Raw genomic sequence first — 25,209 nt, forward strand, 5'->3', positions numbered from 1 at the left:
TATTTAAATGACCAATCAATTACCAAAGTAAATGAAGAAATGTTGACTGATTGCTTTGGGGGTGTCTAGGTCACTAATACGGTGAGAACAGTATTGGTATCACAATAAATTAAACCTGTAATTTTTGTGGTTTTCTTAAAACTCTACATAGATAGATAGATAGATAGATAGATAGATAGATAGGCAGGATTTCTATAGCCTAAGTCTATATTTTATTTTTTGAGGAAAATCCTAGACTGCACTTGTAAATTTGCCTATAAATATTTACACCGCGTCCAATCAACGATTAGTAATCCAATCAATCAATTAATCCATGTTAATAATACATTATCAAGTCTTATCCTAGGTCTTGTCTGGAGGGAAGTTTCTTCTCAGTAAAATTGCCGTGACCCGGATTCGAACCGGGGTTGCTGCGGCCACAACGCAGAGTACTAACCACTATACGATCACGGCGAGCTATCCATTGGACAGGAGAACAGGCGACAACTGAGCATCACGTCACTGAAAGGGCGGTGAATGTGTCGTACTTTGTCACTAAAGAGACAGACAAACGCCCACAAATGAGATAAAGAAAGAAACATTAAAATGAGGTTTAGGACCAGTCGAACACTGTCAGTTAAACCAGCGTGTGCAGTAACGTTAACACCGAAGCAAAGATCGCACAGTCAGACAGATTTATCACTCGAAATAAAATTGTGGACCACATTCAATTGATGTTACCATAACATTTTAACTACTGAAATCTTGCTTTTGGTTCTTAATATTAATTTTGATTAGGGTGGCGTTTGTTCAATGTCGGTAGGTAAGTGAATTATTTGGTTTTATTGGTGCCTAAAAAAAAATATTGGAGTGACGCATCTTCGGTTTTTTTTTACTCTCATTGCATGGGCGTGGCTTACGGTAGTTTAAACGTGTAGCTGGCAGTTGGTTGGTCGAAAGCTGTGTATTCATACGGTTTCGTTGTATTCTCTTCACCCATTGGACGGAACGTGGCCGTCCCTCGCTTATGATTGGCTGATCGAACGACACGACCGAATTTCAAACTCGCTGTGTGTGTTGTTGAAGGAAGCGTGGCTAACGTTTGTTTGGTAGTCAGTCGGCTGTTATCTGGGTGTCAGCAAGCGAGTAAAAGCGACACTTGGATTTATTTTTTAGGCGTTTTAAAAAATACCAAAGTGCGTAACATGCAGTTAGCCGTTGAGCTAGTTTTATTTTAACGCAAATGGCTGAAACCGCGTCTTCGACTCGGACGGGAGTTTTGGACTTCAGTCCAGTGAGAAGAGACGACGCTAACAAGGAAAACGATGTTCCCGTTTTGAGTTTAATCCAGTTTTCAAAGGCTCCTTTTCTCACATTTGGGACGGTAAAGGTAGGAACCTCCAAGTCTGCTGTTCTGCGGATTGAAAACCCTACGGAGGATGCAGAAGCCGTCGTTACTGTTGAAAGGATCCCTTCAAGTAAAGGTTTCACTGTGGACCACAACACATTCACGATTCAGGTAGGCTATGTCCTTAGTTAACTTACCTCATATGCATTCATGTGTATGTAAAAGGGTTGAACCAAATCTGTGGAGCATTGTGAATAATAATATTTAAACATGTGATTGTAACTGCAGCAGGTTGAAAGTTTGGGCACCCCTCAACATTTCTGTTAATATGAACAGTTAAGCAAGTGGCAGATTAAAATGATCTCCAAAAGGCATAAAGTTAAACATGAAACAACCTTTTTTTTTGGCAACATTTTAAGCAATATAGGTGTATTACTTTTGCAGCAGCCTGCAAAAGAATGGGAAATCCAGGAGATTTGAGCTCTCAGATAACTTTGACCAAGATGTCAGACAAGCTAACGTTACAGTATTTACACGCTTTGATAGTTTCCAAAGAAGGGGCTACTACTGAAAGTACGAACTAGGGGGGGCTAAACCTTTGCTGTGGACTCTCTTCCTTTTCTGTCATTTTGAAAATGTAAAAGATGCAAAAAATTAAAAAAAAAATTACATTGTTTAAAATGTAAAGGGAATGTGTCATCTGTAACTTTATGCTTTTTGGAGATCATTTCATCCTCCACTTGCTCAACTGTTCATTAACAGACATTTTGACCAGGGGTGCCCAAACTTTTGCATCATGCCACTGTATATGCATCGGTTACAAGACCTGCAATTCGCTCACGTCTTGTCTTGTGTTTTTACTTGTGTTTGCAGCCTGAGAGCTCTTTCAATCTGAAAGTGACCTGGACCCCATCAGAAGACGGTGGCATCAGAGAGCTCATCGTCTTCAATGCCAATGGGGTCCTCAAGCATCAGGCTGTTCTGCTGGGGAGATCAGAGGCACCAAAAAAGAAAAAGGTAAGTCAGACCTGGAGAAAAACTTGTCACAGTTTCACTAAACCATGGTCTGACGTATTCAGATAACTGGTTTTGTCAAAGTAGGTAAGGAGTCCAAAGCTTTTACCAGTGGTTGGTTTAGTGCTTAAAAATTCAACCATAGTCACATTTTAAGAAGCCAAGTCTTCTTTGATTGGAAAAAAAGGTTTGAATGATTTATCTGTTTATCATATGTACTAGTTGCCAATCAATTTCTGCTTAATGATATGCACATGTGCTTCACTGCACCGAACAAGGTCAGTAGAGTTTTCATTCAAATGCTAAACATTACCAGGAAACTTAAGAATCTCCACCCAGTTGATCAGAGTGATGGCTGCAGCTTTTCTGCTTGTTGCCAAAAATTGATTTACATAAAGCATGAATGAATGAATGAATTTTATTTTCGAACATGTATAAAAAGAAAAAAAAATAATGTAACTATTGTACACACAAAATAAAGAAAAGGAAAAATTAAAAAAATACAATAAAATAAAGAGCTGAGACATAACAAAACACCGCACATTGTTTGAAAAAGGAGTGGGAAGAAGTACAATACTTTTTTAATTTCCCACCCCTTTTTAACTACTCTTCAGTTTGTAACTACACAGATATCCTAACTACATACACTTATATATACCATCTATACACTTCATAAATATAAAGCTTAGTTCACTCTGTCAGTCTTGAGTTTTGAGTTTCCTCTTCTTACAAATTGCCACACCAGCCTTGGAAAAACAGGGGGAAAACACCCTGTCACAGAGACACAGAGGATGCTGCTCAACCTGAAAACTTAAGTGTTATGTGGTATCAGTAAGCCTGATGTATAGGCTACTACTCTTTATATTCCTTTTTGAATTTTTTTTTCACCTTGTGTTTCAGAAAAGCTTATGGGACTCAATCAAAAACAAAAGGGAGGGTGAGAAAGTGGCTGCTCCGAGGAGAAAGAAAATGGAGCCCTCCCTGAAGATGGCAGCAAACAAAACCTTCCAGGTGTCCCGAAAGCCGCAGTACAAACGGGACAAGCCGCGCAGCCCGCTCGCTTCGCTTAACGAGGGCAAAGCCGTCAGAGAGCGGTCCCTCGGCAAGCACAGTCCCGTCGACGATCGCCCTCGGAAATCAGAGGAGCACAGGGCTTTTACTCCCGACCGGAGGCAACAGCTCGTGGCCTCGACGGACCAGGAGAACATCCATCCGTGTCCTGTCGTCCTGCTTGTCCCGGCCGCGAAGCTGAGGGACTCTGGCTGCGTCTCCGCCAGCCCCGACGGCGCCTTCGGGCTCAAACCAGAAAACAAAGACCTCGCCAAAATGCTCAATCGGACGATTTCACCCATCGGGACACCAGAGAGATTTAAGAGTCTCATGCCGCACATTCAGTCGGAGAGCCCAGCTCCTGCTGCCGTGAAGTCTGTGGTTGGTGACGGTGAGTTGTTAAGAACCCCAGTTCTGTCTCTGAAAGACGCCCTGGCCCTCATCGACTCTGACCTGAGCCAGGTGAGCATCAGTCCCCGAGACGCTAGTTCCAGTTCTCACTTCTCAGATTCCCTTGAGTCCAAGAGCGTGAGCCACGGCTGCGGACCCGACACCGACGTCCAGAAAGCTTTACTCGATAGTCCAGAGCTGTCAAACGAGTCAAACGAGCCGAGGCTGACGTTCTTTGTCAGCAAAAAGGTCGTGGTGAACGAGGCGGTCGTTTCAGAGGGGAAAAAGACTTCTTTTACCTCTGCTACAGTGACCAAGAGCAAAGCGCCAGTGGAGGAGAACAGCCTGAGCGGGAGGAAGATAAAGAAATCGAGGCGGAGGCTGCTGGAGAAAACTCTGGAGCTGTCTGACAGCAGCAGCCACAGCGAGTCAGGACCAAACACTCCTCAACTTCCTGTCATAGATCCAGATGCAGGAGCGGCGTTTTCCCCTCTCAGCCCGACTCCGCAGCTCCGCGGCCCGGCTACACCCGTCACCTTCCCCATCACCTCCCCTCTGCCTGTAACTCCCACTCGCTTCTCCTTCTCCTCCGTCACCCCCCCACTCCCTCCCGCTCCCTCCGCCTCCACCGCCATCTCCTTCATCGTCACCTCTCCCTCGCCCGTGTTTTCCCCTCTTCACCGCAAACTCTCCTCGACCCCCAAAGTGACCGAGCGGCTCCCGGCCGTTTGTTGTGCAGCACCTCCGCCCGTTCAAGAAGACTCTTTTCCCATCCACATGGCGGTGAAGAGCAAGAAGAGGAAGAGCGAGGAGTATCTGAAAAGCGACCCGGTGGCGGAGGATGCCGGGAAAACCGACAGACTCAAAAGGAGCAGGGTGGTCGCTGCAAAAACCGAGTCCACGAGATCATTGCAGGAGAGAAGAAGCATGTTGCAGAGACAGCAACAGAGAACAGCAGGTGAGTGAGATTTTAAATTATAGAAAAGTTTTAAAAAAAACCAACAACTAATTAATCGCACAATTTTCTGTAATTGATTGCGATTAATTTATCGATCAATTAATTGCAATTGTCCACTTAAGACTGAAGCTTATAACGAATATTTATTTATGTAAAATCATCAAATTTAATATAGAATAAACACAAAGAAAGTATATTTGAATTCAAATACTATTTTAATGGGTTTCTTTAAACTTTAAACACATTTTCTCTCCTGTGAAGTACAAATTTGGCACAAAAAAGACACCTTGCTTATATCCTTTAACAGAAATAATAACAAACCTAGGCCTACATGTGCTGAAGTGCAGGTTGAATATCGAAACCATCAAGACCACAGACCGCTTCTGCACATGCTCCAACATATATATATATATTTTTTTATATATCTTTTTTCCCCCTACCAAGCTGGCATGAAATGAACACTTTACGGAGCCGTGTGCCGTGAACTTGCACGGAAAAACAAGCACGTCGCACCGAATTTCCCTCTGTAAAATAAAATTTAAATTGTAAAACATTAACATACTTTTTGGCACATTAAAGTTTTATCACATATTTGCCATTTTATGAGCTGCTCTCCAATGCAACAGTGCAACAGACGTGTGTCGTGTGCGGGTGTTTTACTGGTCGGCATTAAACTCATCACCCTCATTTATATCAAGTCACATCAAAAGTGTTCTTTTGTAATATAAAATCATTAAAGGGATTATAACAGATGTCTTGTTTATCTTTATTCCGCACAAAATTATCAATGGACACAGTCAGTTACAACCTGGAGTTGAACTCAGATCAGCCTCTCTACATCAGTCTTAATGGAAGTTTTGCATTCATGTGTAGAAGTTGGTGAAAATCTGTTTTCAGAAATGTTTTCGCATGTCTGTTTTAAAACTAATCTTCTTGCTTTTGGACTTTCTGTATTTACTGTAGCACTTTTCTTTTTCTTTTTTAAATCCAGGCTCAGTGCGCTCAGTGAGTACATCCTCTGTAAAGAGCTCCAGGTCTGCTGTTCCTGCCCGAGCAAAGCCGCCCAGCTCCAAACCCACCCCACGAGGTATGAGAGGATGTGAAATCACTTTCTTCTTAGTGATGAAGCCGTGTCAGATCATGTGCATGTAGGATGGAGACATTTGTGAATTTAGAAGTCAGGAAGACATTTTTTTTACCTCTGCTCTCTCACAGGCGCTCCGTCTCTGAAATCCTCCGCTTCGTCTGTGAGGACGGCAAAAGTGGTGGCCGTGGCTCAGTCGAAGCTGACCTTCATCAAGCCGATGCAAACAGGTATTTGACAGCAGGACGTAAAAAAAACCAGCTTGTCTGATGCGTGCAGAAGTATTAGTATTTCTACTTTTGCAAAACGTTAAATAAAGTGTCTCTTGCCCTCTTGTTGCAGCGTTGCCTCGACACCCGATGCCGTTTGCCGCCAAGAACATGTTCTACGACGAGAGGTGGATCGAGAAGCAGGAGCGAGGATTCACCTGGTGGATCAACTACGTCCTCACTCCAGATGACTTTAAAGTCAACACTGAAGTTGCTAAAGGTGACGGAGCTTGAGCTTGAACCACTTGGACGTTATTTAAATGAACTCCTTTTCTTCACGGTGTTTGCACATGTGGAAAAGTCTAAAACATTTCTTCACGTTGTTCTCCTGCAGTGAGCGCCGTGTCCCTCGCCATTGGCAACGACGACAACCTCAGCGTGCCCAGAGCTCCCACCAAAGAGGAGATGTCCTTCAGCACCTACACGGCCCGGCGGAAGCTGAACCGCCTGCGTCGCGCCGCCTGCCAGCTGTTCACATCCGAGGCGATGGTGAAGGCCATCCAGAGGCTGGAGCTGGAGGTGGAGGCCAAGCGGCTGCTCGTCCGCAAAGACCGACACCTGTGGAAGGACATAGGTGAGTGATGATGAAACGCACCGATGGATTTCCTGTAAAACTCAAGATGAGCTTGAAATTAACTGTTTTCTCTTTTATTTTTCATTTTTCAGGTGAACGCAAAAAAATCCTCGCCTGGCTGCTTTCATACAATCCGCTGTGGTTACGGATCGGCCTCGAGGTATTCTGATGCGACAGTGTCGTCTTCTGCGTTTTGACGTTTCCCTTTTTACCAAACGACGTTGTTGCTTCCTTTCGCCATCCGTGCTAAACTCAACGTTTTTTGCTTTTCTCAGACCATCTACGGGGAGTTGATCTCGCTGGAGAGCAACAGCGACGCGTTGGGTCTGGCCATGTTCATCCTCCAGCGGCTGCTGTGGAACCCAGACATCGGCTCTGAGTTCAGGCACGCCAAAGTGCCTCATCTTTACAAAGACGGTACAAAGAGTGTTGTTTCTTCTTTATTATTGTGCTGCTTTCAGGTGTATGCTGAGGTGGAGGTTGTCATTGCACAAGTACAACAAGGTTGAGGTAGAAAGAAATCAATAAATGGGTAAATGAACTCTGCAGTTTTATGTTAAAAAGATAATGTACCAGCAAACAAAAAGCCCGTTTTCTATGAACAGACAGGAACAAAAAAAAACCTTAACAACTCTGGTAATTTATTCAAAACTATAATAAAGAAAACTTCCTCTTTAGTAGAGCAAAACAAATGTGTTTTCTTGCATTCTTCATTGTCAGGCTGCTGTCACTCTGGACTCTGGTGTAAAAACATCTGTGTGACTTTTCGTTTTCAGGCCACGAGGAGGCGCTGTCCCGCTTCACACTGAAGAAGCTGCTGCTGCTGGTGTGTTTCCTGGACAAGGCCAAAGAGTCCCGGCTCATTGAGCACAACCCCTGTTTGTTCTGTGTGGACGCAGAGTTCAAGGTGCTTCAAGGCCTCCACACGCTGTCAGAAAATATGAAACATAGGAAAAAACAAAGTGTTTTTCTCATTAAAAACTCAAATCATACTGAATTTGTCTTCATCTTCCTCCCCATAGACGAGTAAAGACCTGCTCCTGGCCTTCTCCAGGGACTTCCTGAGTGGAGAGGGAATCCTCCCCCGGCACCTCGGCTACCTCGGGCTACCCGTGTCCCACGTTCAGAAGCCGCTGGACGAGTTCGACTTTGCTGTGAAGAATTTGGCCGTTGACTTGAAATGTGGCATTCGTCTAGTGTGAGTGAGACGTCATGTGAATTGAATTTACCTATCATCTAATATCTATAATCTGGACTTGGTTAAGAAACCTTGATGACGTTTCATCTAGGGCCCGACCGATATGGATTATTTGGGGCCGATGCCGATTACGATTATTAGGGGGAAAAAAACCCGATAACCGATTAATCGGCCGATTATTATTTTTTTTTAAATTAAGTTTTAAAATTGTATTACTATAATAATATATCTACATATATTATATAATATATAAATTAGGGCTGCCTGGTCGACCAAAAAAATCATTAGCCGACTAAAATTTAATTGGTCGATTGGTTGCATGAAAAAAAAAAAACATTTGAAGCCCTGTCTTGTCAAAATGAAGTCAAAATCAATATGGGCTTTTATTTTGAAGGGCCAAATACAGGAAGTCATGACACGTGATACTTTTTTGTTGTTGTTTTTTTTACACGGCACGGCGTCTCTCTCTCCCTCTCTCTCTCTCTCTCTCTCTCTCTTTTCAATTAAAAGCGATCAGCGGTTGCTGCCGTGCCCGGCACCGTGTCAAAGCGCTCACCGGCGGTCAGTCTCACAGCAGTGTCACGGAGCAGAGACATGATAGTCCCCGCTGCAGTCAGAGTCCCGCACCGCTCCACGCCGCGGACCCCCGCCCCACCCGTCACACAGCCTCAGCTCAGTCACTCGCCCTCATCTACTGTGTTTATTGGTGATAAATGAGCATACTGCCGTGCCGGTATATAACGGTAAAACCCGACCCCGACCGGCTTGTTGAATCTCGGACCCAACACGGCCGGAGACGAGCATTAATTAATTAATTCACACCCCGACCGCGGTAAAAAAAAAAAAAAAAAAAAAAAAAAGGGAAACAGAAAGCCAGTGGCAACACTGGTTTTGAGACAGATCAGTCACTCTGCTGTGTGCTGTGAATGAGGTGGTAGTGGATGGAGTTTGTCATGAGGTCGGCGCCGGTGCGGGGGAATCTTTTCAAAGTAAAACCAAGTTTTATTCCCTGCATTTTATTCCTGAAAATATCGGCGAAAATCGCAGAGTTTTGGCCGATTACCGATTAGTTTCAAACGGGCTATAATCGGCCGATTTAATCGGCTCGCCGATAAATCGGTCGGGCCCTAGTTTCATCTCATGTTCATGAACAGAAGAAGCCTCTTGGATGAAAAAATGTGTTTTATACACTTTTAAAAATCCAGTATATCAGTTTGAATGTACTTGATATAGCAGTAGAGTTAACGAAATATTATAAATTTATCCTAATAGATAAATAATCAGTGTGGAGATATGTCTACCCAGAGGCACAAACAATATTAATGCTTTCATACAACTAGATTAACAATGAGTTTCATAGTCGATTATGATCATTAGAGATGTTTTGAGTGTCTAAGAGAAGGTGCATCAGTGACAAGATCAAAAAATGGAGGTGAACATTTTTTTTTTTATGGATTATCATTTGAAATGTATTAATTTTTTGTCCTTCTTGTCGGGGTTTCTCTCCAGGCGTGTGATGGAGCTGCTCATGCAGGACTGGAGCATGTCGGCGAAGCTGCGGCTGCCGGCGATCAGCCGTCTGCAGAAGGTCCACAACGTCGACATCGCTCTGCAAGTTCTCAAAAGCAAAGGAGTCGACCTCACAGACGAACGCGGTAATTTTCATTTCTACTTAACTGCTGTTTTAAAGCTGCACAGTGACCTTAAATTGGCTCCTTTTTTTTTGTAAAATAAAATCATAAAATGGCTAATGCCTGATATAAGAACATGAGACTAACAGAATCTGCAAGTAATAGTTATTTCCATTATCAATTAGACTTTCAATTACCAATTCTCTGTTGGTCAATTCATCACTACTTTATTCTGTAACAGGTCAAATGATGTTTAGTGCAGTTCTCAAGGCGATGTCTCACAGATGGAAGATGGAGCCTGAACATGTCTTGTTTTTTATTTTCAGAATTAGTAGAGATTCATTTTTATTCCGTCGACTAATTGACAAATCAAGTAATTGTTTCAGGAATAGTTGCAAGCAACTGTAGTCAATTTATGTCAGAATTTTGTAACAGCGAAAAATGTCCAGCAGCTTCTCAGAGGTCAAATAAATAGTGTCCTCTTCTGTGATATCAAATATTAAAAGATGTGGATTTTACATTGATTTTGAATGAAGAAAAGGAGATAATCCTCATATACAAGAAAACATTTGTATTTAAAACATTACATACACTTGAATGCATTTAACTGATGTGCTCTGTGTCTCTTTCAGGCTCCACCATTGACTCCAGAGATATTGTGGATGGACACAGAGAGAAGACTTTGAGCCTCTTGTGGAAAATCATCTTCAAATTTCATGTGTGTATCCGACCTGACTCACCCACAAAAATTCTGGTCCTTTTTTTTTTTTTTTTTTTAACCTGTGAAAAGAGTTTGATTGATGCGCTGTTTTCAAACCATGTGTGAAGGTGGAGGTGATTTTGGACGAGGACCAGCTGAGAGAGGAGATCGGCTTCCTGAAGAACACCTTGAGGACCAAGCGGCGGCTGGTCTCTCTGAGGGCCGATCGGGGCCCTCAGCCGAGCCCCGCCAAGACCCGGGCAGCGTACGAGCACAGCAGCACCAAGATCACCCTGCTGATGGACTGGGTCCGCGCCGTCTGTGACTTCTACAACCTGAAGGCAAGTTTGACATTTTCAATCCCAGCTCAACACTGACATGTTTTTGGTGCTGAAGCTGGATTTGAAGTCATAACACTGGCGGTTGCAGTTTCATCATCATTCGTCTTAGGCTGGAGGCAGTGTCACTATGTTCACTTTCTGGAGCTAAAATTACTAGAATTACCATCTCACAGGGAAAAAAAAAACTTAACTTTTCTCTTCCATTTGTGAATTTCCACATCTGGTGTAATAAAAACAATCTTCTCGCAGCTTCACATCAGTATCCAGGTGGATCTAACTAGACCACGAAACAAACAGCAATTTTAACAGTTAAAGTGTGTGCAGAAATGGATGCATCAACTCACACAGTAAATTACAGTTTTTTTTTTTTTTTTACAACTGCAGGTTATAGTCTACTTGCCAGCCCATAGGGCCCCATTGTGAACCCGGAAATGTTGAGTACCCCAAAGTTTTATGTTAGAAATAGTTAGTATGGGTCCCCAGTATTCAGAAACTGCCGGATGCTAACTTATATATATTGGGCAATTAGCACAATTGACATAATTAGCATCAATTAGCATAATTTCCTATATGGGCAATATTTCAACAAAATTGACTTGGCTGATCTGGGCAATATTGGAGTGGTTTTAGGGGTTATTGATGATGCTGAATCCATTTCTGACATTTTCAAAATCCAAAATGGCTGTCTAAACCGGAAGTGACCAGATTTAAACCGCCAGTGGGCCGATTTTGATGGATTTCAATCTGGTCCCTTCCGGTTTAGACAGCCATTTTGAATTTTGAAAATGTCAGAAATGGATTCAGCATCATCAATAACCCCTAAAACCACTCCAATATTGCCCAGATCAGCCAAGTCAATTTTGCTGAAATATTGCCCATATAGGCAACTATGCTAATTTATGCTAATTATGTCAATTGTGCTAATTGCCCAATATATATATAAGTTAGCATCCGGCAGTTTCTGAATACTGGGGACCCATACTATATATTTCTAACATAAAACTTTGGGGTACTCAACATTTCCGGGTACTCATTTTTGGCAAGTAGACTATTATTACACAGACATGGATATAAAAATATATCCAAGAAATTAGCAGGAAATTCTCCTCCAAGTTTTTTTTGCTGCGGGCTGCAGAAGGCCACATTCACGTCTCACTGACTTCTCTCACTTCACGTTGTGGTTTAGTTGTTTGATTCCTACCTGCATCACAATAATTTACTTTAAAGGAGTCATTTGTAGTTTGTGCTCTTGCATCATGGCTAACGTTAGCATTATGGGTGTAGAGAGGTGTGAGGATTTGTGCTACTCTGTCTGCAACTATCCAAACTAATTGTTTTAATAATACGTTTTTTTTTCTCTCACTGAACCACGTTTCTGACATGACGTAGAATTTGACCTTGTTCTAAATCCGAAGTGTTCACTCTTCTTCAAGCAAAATTTTGACAGCCCCAAATCACTGTCACAGTCTCAGAGGTTTGACTCAGCTGTGTGTGTGTGTGTGTGTCTATGTGTGTGTCTGTGCAGGTGGAGAACTTCACCGTGACGTTCTCGGACGGCCGCATCCTCTGCTACCTCATCCACCACTATCACCCCAGCCTCCTGTCGGCGCCGGCTGTCAGTCACAGCACCACGCAGACCGTTGAGTGCTCACCGAGGGGCCGCCTGGAGCTCAGCTGCTCAGCCAGCGACTCTGACAGCTCCTTTGACTCCTCGCCGACGGGCCTGAACGGTACGTGTCAGCTGTGGCTTCAGTGCAATTGTCTATATGGATACACTTGTAAAAGAAAAAAAAAATGATATGGTGAGACCTCACATATGCATCACACAGATACTTGTGTTACATTAGAGCGTTGAAAATTTTGGGGAATTTGGTTTAAAACAAGTCTGCATGCAATATAATGGAATGAAACAATGACCAGTGTATTAATTGCACTGATATAGCTCAGACATTTATTCAGTTCAAGTCAATATTATAATTGAAATGGAGCTTGAATGCTGGTATGTCATGGGTGAAAACTTAATTGCAACTTTGTAAGCCTTTATGCATGACTTCTAATGAAGGTGGTGAAAAAACAGAGAGAATTTAACCTCTATCTTAAATCTCTGAAGGAACAATTAAATACACACAAAAATAATATTGAAATACGGGGGAATACATGAATAACTTGTCACTATGAAAGATGAACGATGAAGTCACTACACTATCTCTGTCATTTTGTGAACAGGCCCGGTGTCTCCATCAGTAGAATTTAAGGAGCTACTGGAAAATGAGAAGAGCAACTTCAGACTGGTCAACAGCGCCGTGGCTTTCCTGGGCGGAGTCCCGGCCATGATCAATCCAGCCGACATGTCCAACACCATCCCCAATGAGAAGGTGAGAGATTTGTTCAGATAATTATTATAACTGTCAAAAACACTGGTTTTACAGGTCATTATTACTTATTTTTAAAGGTAAATTAGTATCATTCCAGGATTTAACTCCTGACTGCAAATACATTTCCTCACCAGGGTTACAGAAGCCTGGATTTACGACTTTAAAGATGTCATTCTTGTGCATTGGTGCATTTAAACACACTTTCAGTCTCTTTTTGCCCTATTCCAGCACAAGCTGCTTTACATCATCAAAAAGAATAGTATTGATTTAACTGTCTGACATCATAAAAGCAGTCTTGTTGTTATATTTTTCTTAAAGGCATGATTAAAACAAACCACGTCTCCTTACTCAGTGTTTGCACAAACATTTCTAAGGACAAAGCAATCAGACTTATACAGACACTTTCTTAAAATCGTTGCCTTAAATTCATTGTTAAATCTTTTCTAAATGTCTTAAAAAGCCAGTATACATAGTGGGACCTCTAACCCCATATCAAGACGAGAGTAAAATATTTAAGCTCTGCCTCTGTTTGCAGGTTGTGATGTCTTACCTGACCTTCTTATGCGCTCGCCTGCTGGACCTGCGTAACGAAACCAGAGCAGCTCGGGTCATACAGGGAGCCTGGAGGAAATACAGGCTAAAGAAAGATCTGCAGCTCTACAAGGTTGGTGAGAGCGTTGGAACAAATTCAAAGTCATTAAGTTTAATTTGTGTGATTTTATTTTTTTCTTTCATTACAATTTTTTTTTCTTTGGACATAATCAAAAATATTCAACTCAATTTGCTGTTTACTAACTACTATTTTTGTTACAATAAAAACTGCTAGTTATTGGTTGGTCATAGTTGCACCATTGTCATCACTGGGGAAAAATAAAGCTAATGCTCAAGGTCCAAAAACTGTAGTTCCTTTAATGACCACTAGAGTTTGACTCCACTAGACGCCCATGTTCACATTTGCAGACAACTATTTTGTCTCTATGCATCATTTCCCCTTTCTTTACAACTTTTTCATGTGCATTTTTATTCTACTATTTTATACATCTCAACCTTTTAAATTTTGTTAAGATTTCTGCATAATTGAGGATGTGCTGCCCTGAGGGTCCGGTGCTTACGGTGCATGTCAAAAACCGACATGCTCTGAAATCTCAGATCCACACATTCACCAACTCTTTGTACATTTTGGGTGAACTGAGAGTTAGAGGGTGAAGTCAGGAACTGCTAAGATGATGACGGCACCTAGGCTCACAGTGGGCTGGGTGACGCCACTTCACCTGATCGCTCATCATCTTTTGTTTCTTCACTTTTGTTTGGACACAGGAAAGAAGCATGGCCGCTGCGAAAATCCAGTCAGCTGTGAGAAGTTTTCTGCAGAAGCGCAGAGCCAAGAGGCAGAATCAAGCCGCCGTCGTCATCCAGTCAATCTGGAGGGGTTATCTAGCACGCAACAGGCTGAGGCTGAAGAAAGAGGCTGAACTTCGGGCTTTGCGTCATAAAGCGGCAACCATCATCCAGGTAAGGGTTAGAAATTAAAGATGATATTTTTCTGCATACTCGGGTGTTGATTTTTTCTTGATCTGATGATATCGGCGTCCATCCTTGTTGTAGCAGGGATGAGGCCTGCTTGTGAAATTGCTTTTTGACTAGATGGTTCTTATCTTGTCTGCGCAGGCTCAGTGGAGGATGTTCTCGGCTGTGAGGTCTTACCACCGCCTCAGATATTACACCATTGTTGTCCAGGCGCAGTGGAGAATGAGGAGTGCTGCTTCCGCTTATGGAAAAATCTGCTGGGCAGCAGCGGTCCTTCAGAAGCACTCACGAGCACGGGCCTTGGCAAGAAGAGATCGGGAATCTTATCTGTCCCTCAGAGCAGCAGTGGTGACATTACAGAGAGGATACAGAAGATGGAAAGCCCTGAAAACAGAGAAGGAAAACTGTGCTGCCAAAGTGATACAAGCCGTGTTTAAAGAGTGGTACAAGAGAAAAATGGCCAGAAGAATTGCTGCAGCTGTGCAGATTCAGTCTTGGTACAGAATGCAGAGGTGTGTCCGCCAATACAGGAAGATCCAAAGAAGTGCTGTGCTCATTCAAGCTCATTACAGAGGTCAGGCACAGAGGCGCTGCTTCGAGATGTTGAAACTTATCCGGCACTCGGCCATCGTCATCCAGAGCGCCTTCAGAGGGCGTGCTGTCAGGAAACAGCTGGCAACGATGAGATGTGCTGCAGTCACAATTCAGCGCCGGTTCAGGGCCACGGTGGAAAGAGACGTGGAAAGGCAAAGGTTTGTGAGGATGAGGCGCGCTGCCGTCACCCTGCAGGCAGCTTATCGTGGAAAAGTGGCCCGGGAGTCTCTGAGGAGACGGCACAGGGCAGCAACAGTGATCCAAGCGGCTTTCAGGAGGCACGCCGCCCAAAGGCGCTACCTTGCCTTGAGAAAAGCCGTAGTTGTTGTACAGCTGAAGTACAGAGCCACGATTTTGGCTCGTAAGACAATGAAGGATTTCGAGGCTCTTAGGAATGCTGCTCTCCTTGTACAAGCTGTCTGGAGAGGCAGAGCTGAGAGGATGAGGATGGAAAACTGGCATCGCTGTGCGACTCTGATACAGGCCTGCTACCGACGACACAAAGCACAAGCAGAGTACAGGTCGGAGAAGGCGGCAGCAGTAGTCATACAACGTCACTACAGAGCTTATGTGGCTGGAACGGAGATGAGGAGAGGATACCTACACAAGAGGGCAGCCTGTGTTACTCTTCAAGCCGCATTCAGAGGCATGAGAGTTAGGACAGAGCTCAGGAAAAGGCATCAGGCAGCGACTGACATTCAGTCCTCAGTTAGGATGTTTTTATGCAGGAAAAGATATGTTCTCCTTCAAAGTGCAGCAATTATCCTTCAGAGCCGATACAGAGCCCTTCTCCTCGGCAGAGCACAACAAAATAAGTACAGAGCGCTGAAACAGGCCACCACGAAGATACAGGCCGTGTACCGGGGATTTAGAGTTAGAGACGACCTGAAGAAGAAGCACAACGCTGCCAGAGCAATCCAAGCACAGTTCAGGATGCACAGAAGGCGCATGGCTTACCTCGCCATCAAATGTGCTGCCATTATCATTCAGGAACGTTACAGAGCCAAAATGCTCAGGGATCAACAGCTGCAGAGATTCACAACAATGAAATCTGCCGCTGTTGTCATCCAGGCTGCATACCGCGGCCTCAAGGCCAGGAGAAAAGTTACAGAGATGCACCGAGCCGCAACGGTCATTCAGAGAAAATTCCTCACAATCCGAGACAGAAGAAGGTTTTTAAGAATCAGAGCAGCTGCTCTGGTTTGTCAGCAGAGGTACAGAGCACTGACCACGGCGAGAAAAGACCGACTGGACTATCTGTCAAAGCAAAGGGCAGTCGTTTGTCTGCAAGCAGCCTACAGAGGACAAAGGGTCAGAAAGCAGTTGCGTATCCAGCACACAGCAGCTGTAACTATTCAGTCTCACTTCCGAAAGTATCGGCAGAGAAGCCACTACAAGAGGCTGTGCTGGGCCGCCGCTGTTGTGCAAGCACGTTACAGGGCCAATAAAGAAATGAGAGAGAGGATGCATGCCCTGAGCGCCAAGAGGAACGCTGCCGTTGTCTTACAAGCCGCCTTCCGTGGGATGAAATCCAGACAAATCATCAAACAGAGGCACCAGGCTGCCGCTGTTATCCAGAGAGCTTACAAAGCCCGCTGTGAACGCAGACGGTATCTTACTTTGAAATCCTCCGCCCTCAACATCCAGCGGAGGTATCGGGCCAATGTTGCAGCAAAAGAGCAAATGCAAAAATACCAGACAATGCGCAGAGTTGCAGTTGTCCTTCAGGCAGCATACAGAGGACTGCAAGTCAGGAAGGAGGTGGCTTGTCAACATCAGGCCGCCACTCTGATCCAGTCTGTGTTCAGAAAGCACAGAGAGGAAGTCAAATTCCAGGCCATGAGACTGTCCGCCATCATCATCCAGAGATACTATCGGGCTCATCTTCTGCAGAGGAGAGACAGAGACAACTTCCTGAAGGTTAGACACTCTGTTATTGTTCTTCAGGCGGCAATAAGAGGTCATCGAGTGCGGAGAGACATCGCCAACATGCACAGAGCAGCTGCTGTCATTCAAGCGAACTTCAAGAGGTACAAGCAGCAGTCTGCTTTCAAGAGACAACGCTGGGCAGCTTGTGTCTTGCAGCAGAGGTTCAGAGCCCAGAGACAGAGAAACCTTCAGTTAAATCATTATCAAGGCGTCAGAAAAGCTGTCGTTCATCTACAAGCTGCCGTCCGAGGAATGATATCCAGAAGGATCATCAAACAACGGCAGGAGGCGGTCCGTGTTATCCAGAGAGCTTACAGAGCCCACGTCCAACACAAGCAGCATCTGAAACTGAAACAGTCGGTCGTCACCATTCAGAGGAAATATCGGGCATCTGTAGCAGCTAAGAAACAAAGAACACAGTACCTGGAAATGCGCGGTGCAGCAACGGTCCTTCAGGCTGCATACAGAGGACGGCAGGTCAGGAAGGAGGTGGCTCGTCAGCATCGGGCCGCCACTCTGATCCAGTCTGTCTTTAGAAAGCACAGAGAGGAAGTCAAATTCCAGGCCATGCGACTGTCCGCCATCATCATCCAGAGATATTATCGGGCTCATCTTCTGCAGAGGAGAGACAGAGAAAACTTCTTAAGAGTCAGGAACTCTGTTATTGTTCTTCAGGCGGCAATAAGAGGTCATCGAGTGCGGAGCAACATCGCCAACATGCACAGAGCAGCTACTGTCATTCAAGCAAACTTCAAGAGGTACAAGCAGCAGTCGGCTTTCAAGAGACAACGCTGGGCATCTTGTGTCTTACAGCAGAGGTTCAGAGCCCAGAGACAGAGAAACCTTCAGTTAAATCATTATCAAAACCACAGAAGAGCAGCCATCGTGTTACAGGCTGCATACCGTGGAATGAAATCCAGACAAAGTGTCAAACTAACTCACCGTGCTGCCAGTGTTATCCAGAGAGCGTACCGAGCCCACTGCAAACGAAGGGAGTATCTGACCTTAAAATCCTCGGTCCTTGCTATTCAGCGGAGGTATCGGGCCAATGTTGCAGCAAAGAAACAAATGCAACAATACCAGACAATGCACAGAGTAGCAGTCGTCCTTCAGGCTGCATACAGAGGACTGCAAGTCAGGAAGGAGGTGGCTCGTCAGCATCAGGCCGCCACTCTGATCCAGTCTGTGTTCAGAAAGCACAGAGAGGAAGTCAAATTCCAGGCCATGAGACTGTCCAGCATCATCATTCAGAGATACTATCGGGCTCATCTTCTGCAGAGGAAAGACAGAGAAAATTTCCTGAAGGTTAGACACTCTGTTATTGTGCTTCAGGCGGCGCTCAGAGGTCATCGAGTGCGGAGAAACATCGCCAACATGCACAGAGCAGCTACTGTCATTCAAGCAAACTTCAAGAGTTACAAGCAGCAGTCGGCTTTCAAGAGACAACGCTGGGCATCTTGTGTCTTACAGCAGAGGTTCAGAGCCCAGAGACAGAGAAACCTTCAGTTAAATCATTATCACAACCACAGAAGAGCAGCCATCGTGTTACAGGCTGCATATCGTGGAATGAAATCCAGACAAAGTGTCAAACAAACTCACCGTGCTGCCAGTGTTATCCAGAGAGCGTACCGAGCCCACTGCAAACGAAGGGAGTACCTGACCTTGAAATCATGCATCCTCAACATCCAGCGGAGGTATCGGGCCAATGTTGCAGCAAAGAAACAAATGCAAAAATACCAGACAATGCGCAGAGTAGCAGTCGTCCTTCAGGCAGCATACAGAGGACGGCAGGTCAGGAAGGAGGTGGCTCGTCAGCATCGGGCCGCCACTCTGATCCAGTCTGTGTTCAGAAAGCACAGAGAGGAAGTCAAATTCCAGGCCATGAGACTGTCCACCATCATTATCCAAAGATACTATCGGGCTCATCTTATGCAGAGGAGAGACAGAGAAAACTTCCTGAAGGTTAGACACTCTGTTATTGTTCTTCAAGCGGCGCTCAGAGGTCATCGAGTGCGGAGAGACATCGCCAACATGCACAGAGCAGCTACTGTCATTCAGGCAAGATTCAAGAGGTACAAGCAGCAGTCGGCTTTCAAGAGACAACGCTGGGCAGCTTGTGTCTTGCAGCAGAGGTTCAGAGCCCAGAGACAGAGAAACCTTCAGTTAAAACATTATCAAGACGTCAGAAAAGCTGTTGTTCATCTACAAGCTGCCGTTCGGGGAATGATATCCAGAAGGATCATCAAACAACGGCAGGAGGCGGTCCGTCTTATCCAGAGAGCTTACAGAGCCCACGTCCAACACAAGCAGCATCTGAAACTGAAACAGTCGGTCATCACCATTCAGAGGAAATATCGGGCATCTGTAGCAGCTAAGAAACAAAGAACACAGTACCTGGAGATGCGCAGCGCAGCAACGGCCCTTCAGGCAGCATACAGAGGACGGCAGGTCAGGAAGGAGGTGGCTCGTCAGCATCGGGCCGCCACTCTGATCCAGTCTGTGTTCAGAAAACACAGAGAGGAAGTCAAATTCCAGGCCATGAGACTGTCCAGCATCATCATCCAGAGATATTATCGCTCCCGTGTTCTCCAGAGACAAGAGAGAGAGAAGTTCCTGCAGTTGAAACGGTCCAGCGTCACCCTTCAGGCAGCATTCAGAGGCTGGTGTGCGCGGAGGGAAACCAGCCGACAACATCAAGCCGCCGTTGCCATCCAGTCGTGCTGGAGATGCTCGGTGCAGAGGCGAGACTTCCAGAGGAAGAGAGAGGCGGCTGTGACACTTCAGCGCAGGATAAGGGCGGTGCAGCGCGGCAGGGTGGACAGGGACAGCTTCACCAGGATGAGACGAGCTGCCGTCACACTCCAGACACACTGCAGAGCCTGGATAGCAGGACGACAGGTAATGGACTTTATGTGAATTTCATAGCCTTGTAGAATTTTGTTTTCATGACATTTAGACAACCTTTGGTTTACGTACATTTTATTGAATTTATTAAAATTGTAACATCATGACAGCAAACATAATTTATTTGTTTTCGTTTTAGTCCAAACTTTGCTAACAGGGTTTTTTCTCAAGAGTACCCGTATGCAGGGACAAGCGCGCCGCCATCCATAACGGAAGTCACGACCGGAAGTTGCTCTTCTTCGCGTGTATCATTTCTTTGTAGATAAAAAAAACAACTCAGTAACTCAAATGGTCTATGATAAAATATTTTTTTCCAGCGGATAACTTGAGCTAACTAAATATTTTTTTGCATGGATCGTTTATTAAAAAACGCTGCTAACGGCTAATGGCTAACGGCTAACAACTACCAGTTGCCCAGCTGTGCTGCTCCTGCTGACAGCAGACCAGGAGAGAGAGAGAGAAAAAAGAAATGTCGTTGGTGGGTGCTTTGGTTGGGTTTAGGCAATGAAGAAAGGAGTAAAAACACCAGGTAGAGGCTAGATAGGCCAGAGAAATAATATACACGAAGAAAAGCAACTTCCGGTCGTGACTTGGCGGCGCCCTTGTCCCTGCCCACGGGTCCCTCTCTTTTTTCTGACCAAACCTTGTGAAAACGTTGGAACATGGACCAGAAAAAGTGAACAAAACATGATCATAATCCTTCAACGTTTCAGGTACGAGAGGCAGCCAAAGCTGGGAGGAGGCTCCGTTTTACATCCGCCATCTTCCATCATCTCAGTGCCATGAAGATCCAGCGAGCTCTGAGAGCGCACTGGGCTCTGGAGTCGGCTAAAAGACAAATCCATTCTGTCATCACCATACAGGTACAGTGAAAAGCTCTGGTTTCCAGTAGATACTATATGGTGTTCTCTTTGATTGAATTTGACCGATGAATGAAATGTTCCCTTCCCTCGTCTTGTCTGTAGCGATGGGTGAAATCGAGGCAGCAAAGGAGACGGTACCTAGAGGACAGACGGAAGGTGGTTATAGCCCAGCGAGCGAGCAGGCGCTGGTTAGCCCGTCGCCACAAAGCCGCCTCCATCATCCAGGACGCCATTCGGAAATTCCTCCTCCTCAAGCGCCAGAAGAGGATTCAGCAGGGGATTGTCAAAGCACAGGTACTGGTGTTGGGAGTCACAGATGTTCACCCGACTCTCTGAAACCACAATCCTCACACACGGTTAGCAGAGGAACAGCTGACGCCTTTCAGAGCTTTGACTCATAAAAACAGCAGTGCAATTATCTATATATACATTTTAGACAAAGATTTATTCTCTCCTTCAGTCTGAGGCCAGTGGATAATGTTTAAAAGGGATAGTTCAACATTTTGGCAGATTCGCCTATTGCCATAATCCCTTTAGTCATAGCAGTAGGTTCATTAGCTTTACTGTAATTATCAGTGCATCTTGTTTTGCGATCAGCGGGGCAGAGACGCGAGCTGCTCAGTGAACACAATGGAGGTAACGGTATGTTGACCCTTGTCCCTCATCAAACTCATCAAATACACAATCCAACAACTCCAAAACGCTCTCGTGCACAAGTTGTGACCTGCACATTCACCACGCTATGAGATAATAATGTAACGTTACGAGATGGAGTTGTTTTAGAGGCAAATGCAGCCGGAACTACATTTCCAGACAGGGCTGCTGGGCGGAGTGATTTCAAAAGCACAAGTAGTTCTGAGTATTTGCTTCATCTGTCGTAATGTTACATAATTATACATGATTATTTCATAGTGTGGTGAATGTGCAGGTCACAACTTCTCCACGAAAGTGTTTTGAAGTTGTTGGATTGTGTATTTGTTAAAGGACAGGGGTCAATATACCATGCACTGACAATTAAAGGTAATGAACCAACTCCTATGACTATTATGGCAATAGGCTAATTTGCCAAAATGTTGAACTATCCCTTTAAGCGTCTTGAATTTCCACTCACTCTGGGACATGTGTCCAAATGAGGGCAGCAAGACTCTTTGGCAAACAGAGGACACAATTTAACAACATGGTTGAACGTCTTGGGTTAGAAATTGAATGGATTCACACTTTCAGTTCCCATATATGCTCCATCCACCTCCTCCAATACAGAACCACTGAATATGGTTTTATGGTTATTATGGTTATTTTATTTTATTTTGTTGAATTTGGTTGTGTTTGCCCACCGTCTCCCTCCAGGCTCTGTGGAGAGGACATCACTCCCGCCGACTGAATGACAATCCCAAGGTGGTGAAGTTGAGACACCGCTTGCGTCTAGTGTCCGCTGACGTCCGGGAGGAGGACAAACTGTGCAACAAGACGTCATCTGCACTGGACTACCTCCTGAGATACAAACACTTCTCCTACATACTAGAGGCCCTGAAAAACCTGGGTAAGGAAATTGCCACCTGTGGAGGAACTCCGTGAAGTAGTTTTAGTGAAGGATCTACATGTACCAATACATTTTAAATTAAATTATTTCCTGTGCAGACAACAAAGCAAAACACACATTTAGGGGAACATCCACATAAATCAAATGGTTACTTCTCCCACATTGATATCTCACAATAAAATATATCTGAATGGGAAATGAATAGCTCAATTATAGCCAATATTTACTGGGGAACTCATACAAAACATTCTGCAGGGTTTATACCAACAAGTGTTCTTTCTTCTTCCTCTTCATCTAGTCAGCACACTTTTTTTTAAAGATGTGTTGTTTTTCTTTCTTGCAGAGGACTCATTGTCAAATACTTTAATACTTTTGATTGCATTGTTTTGGGAAAAAAGTAATAAGCAATATTTTGCCATGCAGAAAAGTACTGCACCAAGACTTTATTTGCAGCTAATCGGAAAATATAACACCAAAAGAAAAGCCACAGAGCTGGTGTTAATGGCTTAATGCTATATATTTTATTCTTCTCCTGTGTTTTATTTCAAGTGTTTATCCTTATTATATTATAAACTTTGTGGTTTTACTTAGTTTCTCATCTCAGCTCTCAGCTTCTCTGGAGCTTTGGTGACAACAGGTCAATGAGCCAGTCAGAGGAGGCCCCGAGCCTTGCTTTATGGTATTAAAAGTGCTAAGACAAAACTTACTAGGCCCTGTCTCTGATCTGAAAGACATATTGCCATCATCCACGAGGCCTCTCGTGATTTCACATATCAGATCAGGCTTCACTGATGATGAGCTACCTAAAGCCAGGATTTGGTTATCACAAAGGTTTGTGTCCAATGCTCATGGATTGTTGCAGCTTTTATCGTAGCTGTTGCTACACCAATCAATATCAAAACAAGGCTTAAATTTTGTTTTTTGGGGACATCACAACCTCAAAATGAAGCTAGTCCAACTCTGAAACCTGCAAGAGTTGTGCAATGGGAAAAGAGAGATTTTTTTTCTGTAATAATAAAAGTTGCTTGTGTTGATGTGAAACTGGATTCATAACAGAAGGAAGTGGTTAATGTGTGTTCCCATGGATGAAAATCTCAACGTGTGTGTGTGTGTGTGTGTGTGCAGAGACGGCCACCAGGCTTTCACCCGAGTGCTGTGAGCGGCTGGTAGAGAGCGGAGCCACCAACGTCATCTTCACACTCATCCGCTGCTGCAACAGGAGCGTTCCCTGCATGGACGTCATCACCTTCTCCATCCAGATCCTCCTCAACCTCTCAAAGGTACAAAGTGCTGCTCTCCTTGTGTAACTCTGCCACATAAAGGTCGAACGGCCTCTTCTCCTTGACCTCGATGGGGTCAGACGGCACAAGGTTGAAGAGAGACGCGGGTCCAGACGGTAAATGCCGGCAAGTTTAGCTGAGAGCGCGGAAATGCTCAGAGCACTTCCTCAGCAGACGTTATGTTGCATTATATTCAAAGGTCGACGTGAACGCTCAGTTTCCCTTCTGCAAAAACAATAAGTTCACAGAGAGGGGAGACGTATTTTTTGGTCTTGACTTTTTGTTGCTGGTTTCTGTTCCCGAACTTAAACACATATCTGTAAAGTCTGCAGTTTTATTCACATGGAAAGCAACAAAGAAAAGGAAGAGGAGGAAAAAGAACGGGGGGGAAAAGCACATTACAGGCAGGCATGGAGCAATAAAAGCATTCATGATGATGGTTTTCAGTAATAAGATATTCTGTTTGGGCACCTGGAGGACAGTGAACTGAATTAAGATGTAAAGTTATGTCTGTTTTCTCCAAAGCAGGACTTCCCCATTGCCAATGCATAGTTTTGGAGCTCTGTCCTTTGTTTATTTTTCACTTTGCTTTGATTGCTTGACTTGTAAAAAATGATCAGCTAGGATGTGGCAAAACAGTCTTTCCTGGTCATTATTTTACTTTACTTTGAACAGTAAACAATGGGCAAAGCAGCGTGTGGAGAGTGTGTGTTTCATCACATTTAGTTCTCCTGTTATTGCTCAACAATCAAAGATCTATTTTCCAAGAGTAAATGCGGTCCACTTTTTCTTTTTTTTTTCTGAGGCATGTGCATACTTTTGTGACGACTTGAGTCTTTTTTTTCTTTTTCCATCTGCTCTGCTTTGTCTGAACATGTTGCTAATTTTAATCATGTTTGCTCTTCCCCCCCCCCCCCCCCCCCCCCTCCCATAGTACCACAAAACTATCGAGGCGGTGTATTCGGTGGAGAACTCTGTGGAGACGCTGCTGGATCTGCTGCAGCGATACCGGGAGAAGGCGGGCGATAAAGTGGCCGAAAAGGGCGGCAGCATCTTCACCAAGGCCTGCTTTCTTCTCGCCCTGCTGCTGCAAGACAAGCACCGTGCTGTGGTCTGTAGCTGCTCTAACATACAGACTATTAAAATATTATTTCAGTACTTGAGCCAAATTAAAACACCATTAAAATGTTATTGGTAAAATACCATAATCATGCAAGGAATGATTGTAAAACTTATTCAATGCATTCAATTTTGTTCAGGAGGTTATGAGGCTACCCAAGTCCTCGGATAGGATACGCAGCATTTACCGCCTCACTGCCCGCAAACACAAGATGGACGCAGAGAGAACTGTGATGAAACAGAAGATAAACGCCTCAATCAACGGGAGCTTCTACGTTCAAGCGACGCCTCGCAAATCCCGACCCCAACCAAAGTACGTACTGTATATGCAGCCGAGCGTGCTGATGGACAGGTGCACGCGTATGTGTTGGCGCTCGTTATTGATGTGCTGTTTTTTTTTTTTTGCTTTTCAGGTTTGCACCAGACTGGGTCCTCAGGAAGGACAAGCTCAAAGACATCGTGGATCCTCTCAGGGCCATTCAGATGGTCGCAGAGACTTTGTCAATTGTGTTGTAAATAGTCGAGCTTTTAAATCTTTTTCC

At 44.4% G+C, this 25,209-nt stretch overlaps 1 protein-coding gene across 1 annotated transcript; it reads left to right on the forward strand.

Moving 5' to 3' along the window:
- Window positions 1-1,222: 1,222 nt before the first annotated feature.
- On the forward strand, window positions 1,223-25,209 carry aspm (assembly factor for spindle microtubules; the record flags this gene model as incomplete). The annotated part of the gene is made up of 26 exons (XM_083970291.1): window positions 1,223-1,498; window positions 2,201-2,344; window positions 3,242-4,739; window positions 5,731-5,826; window positions 5,955-6,053; window positions 6,166-6,312; window positions 6,427-6,666; window positions 6,759-6,826; window positions 6,942-7,083; window positions 7,443-7,573; window positions 7,689-7,864; window positions 9,374-9,519; window positions 10,128-10,213; window positions 10,324-10,536; window positions 12,062-12,266; window positions 12,763-12,911; window positions 13,447-13,575; window positions 14,229-14,423; window positions 14,580-19,859; window positions 20,579-20,728; window positions 20,831-21,022; window positions 22,076-22,268; window positions 23,394-23,548; window positions 24,483-24,659; window positions 24,808-24,980; window positions 25,081-25,209. 26 exons carry the CDS (start codon window positions 1,223-1,225, stop codon window positions 25,181-25,183), a joined length of 10,563 nt encoding a protein of 3,520 aa, XP_083826417.1. The 3' UTR covers window positions 25,184-25,209.

This window comes from Trachurus trachurus, assembly GCF_905171665.1.
Source record: "Trachurus trachurus genome assembly, chromosome: 4".
Lineage (NCBI taxonomy): Eukaryota > Metazoa > Chordata > Actinopteri > Carangiformes > Carangidae > Trachurus > Trachurus trachurus.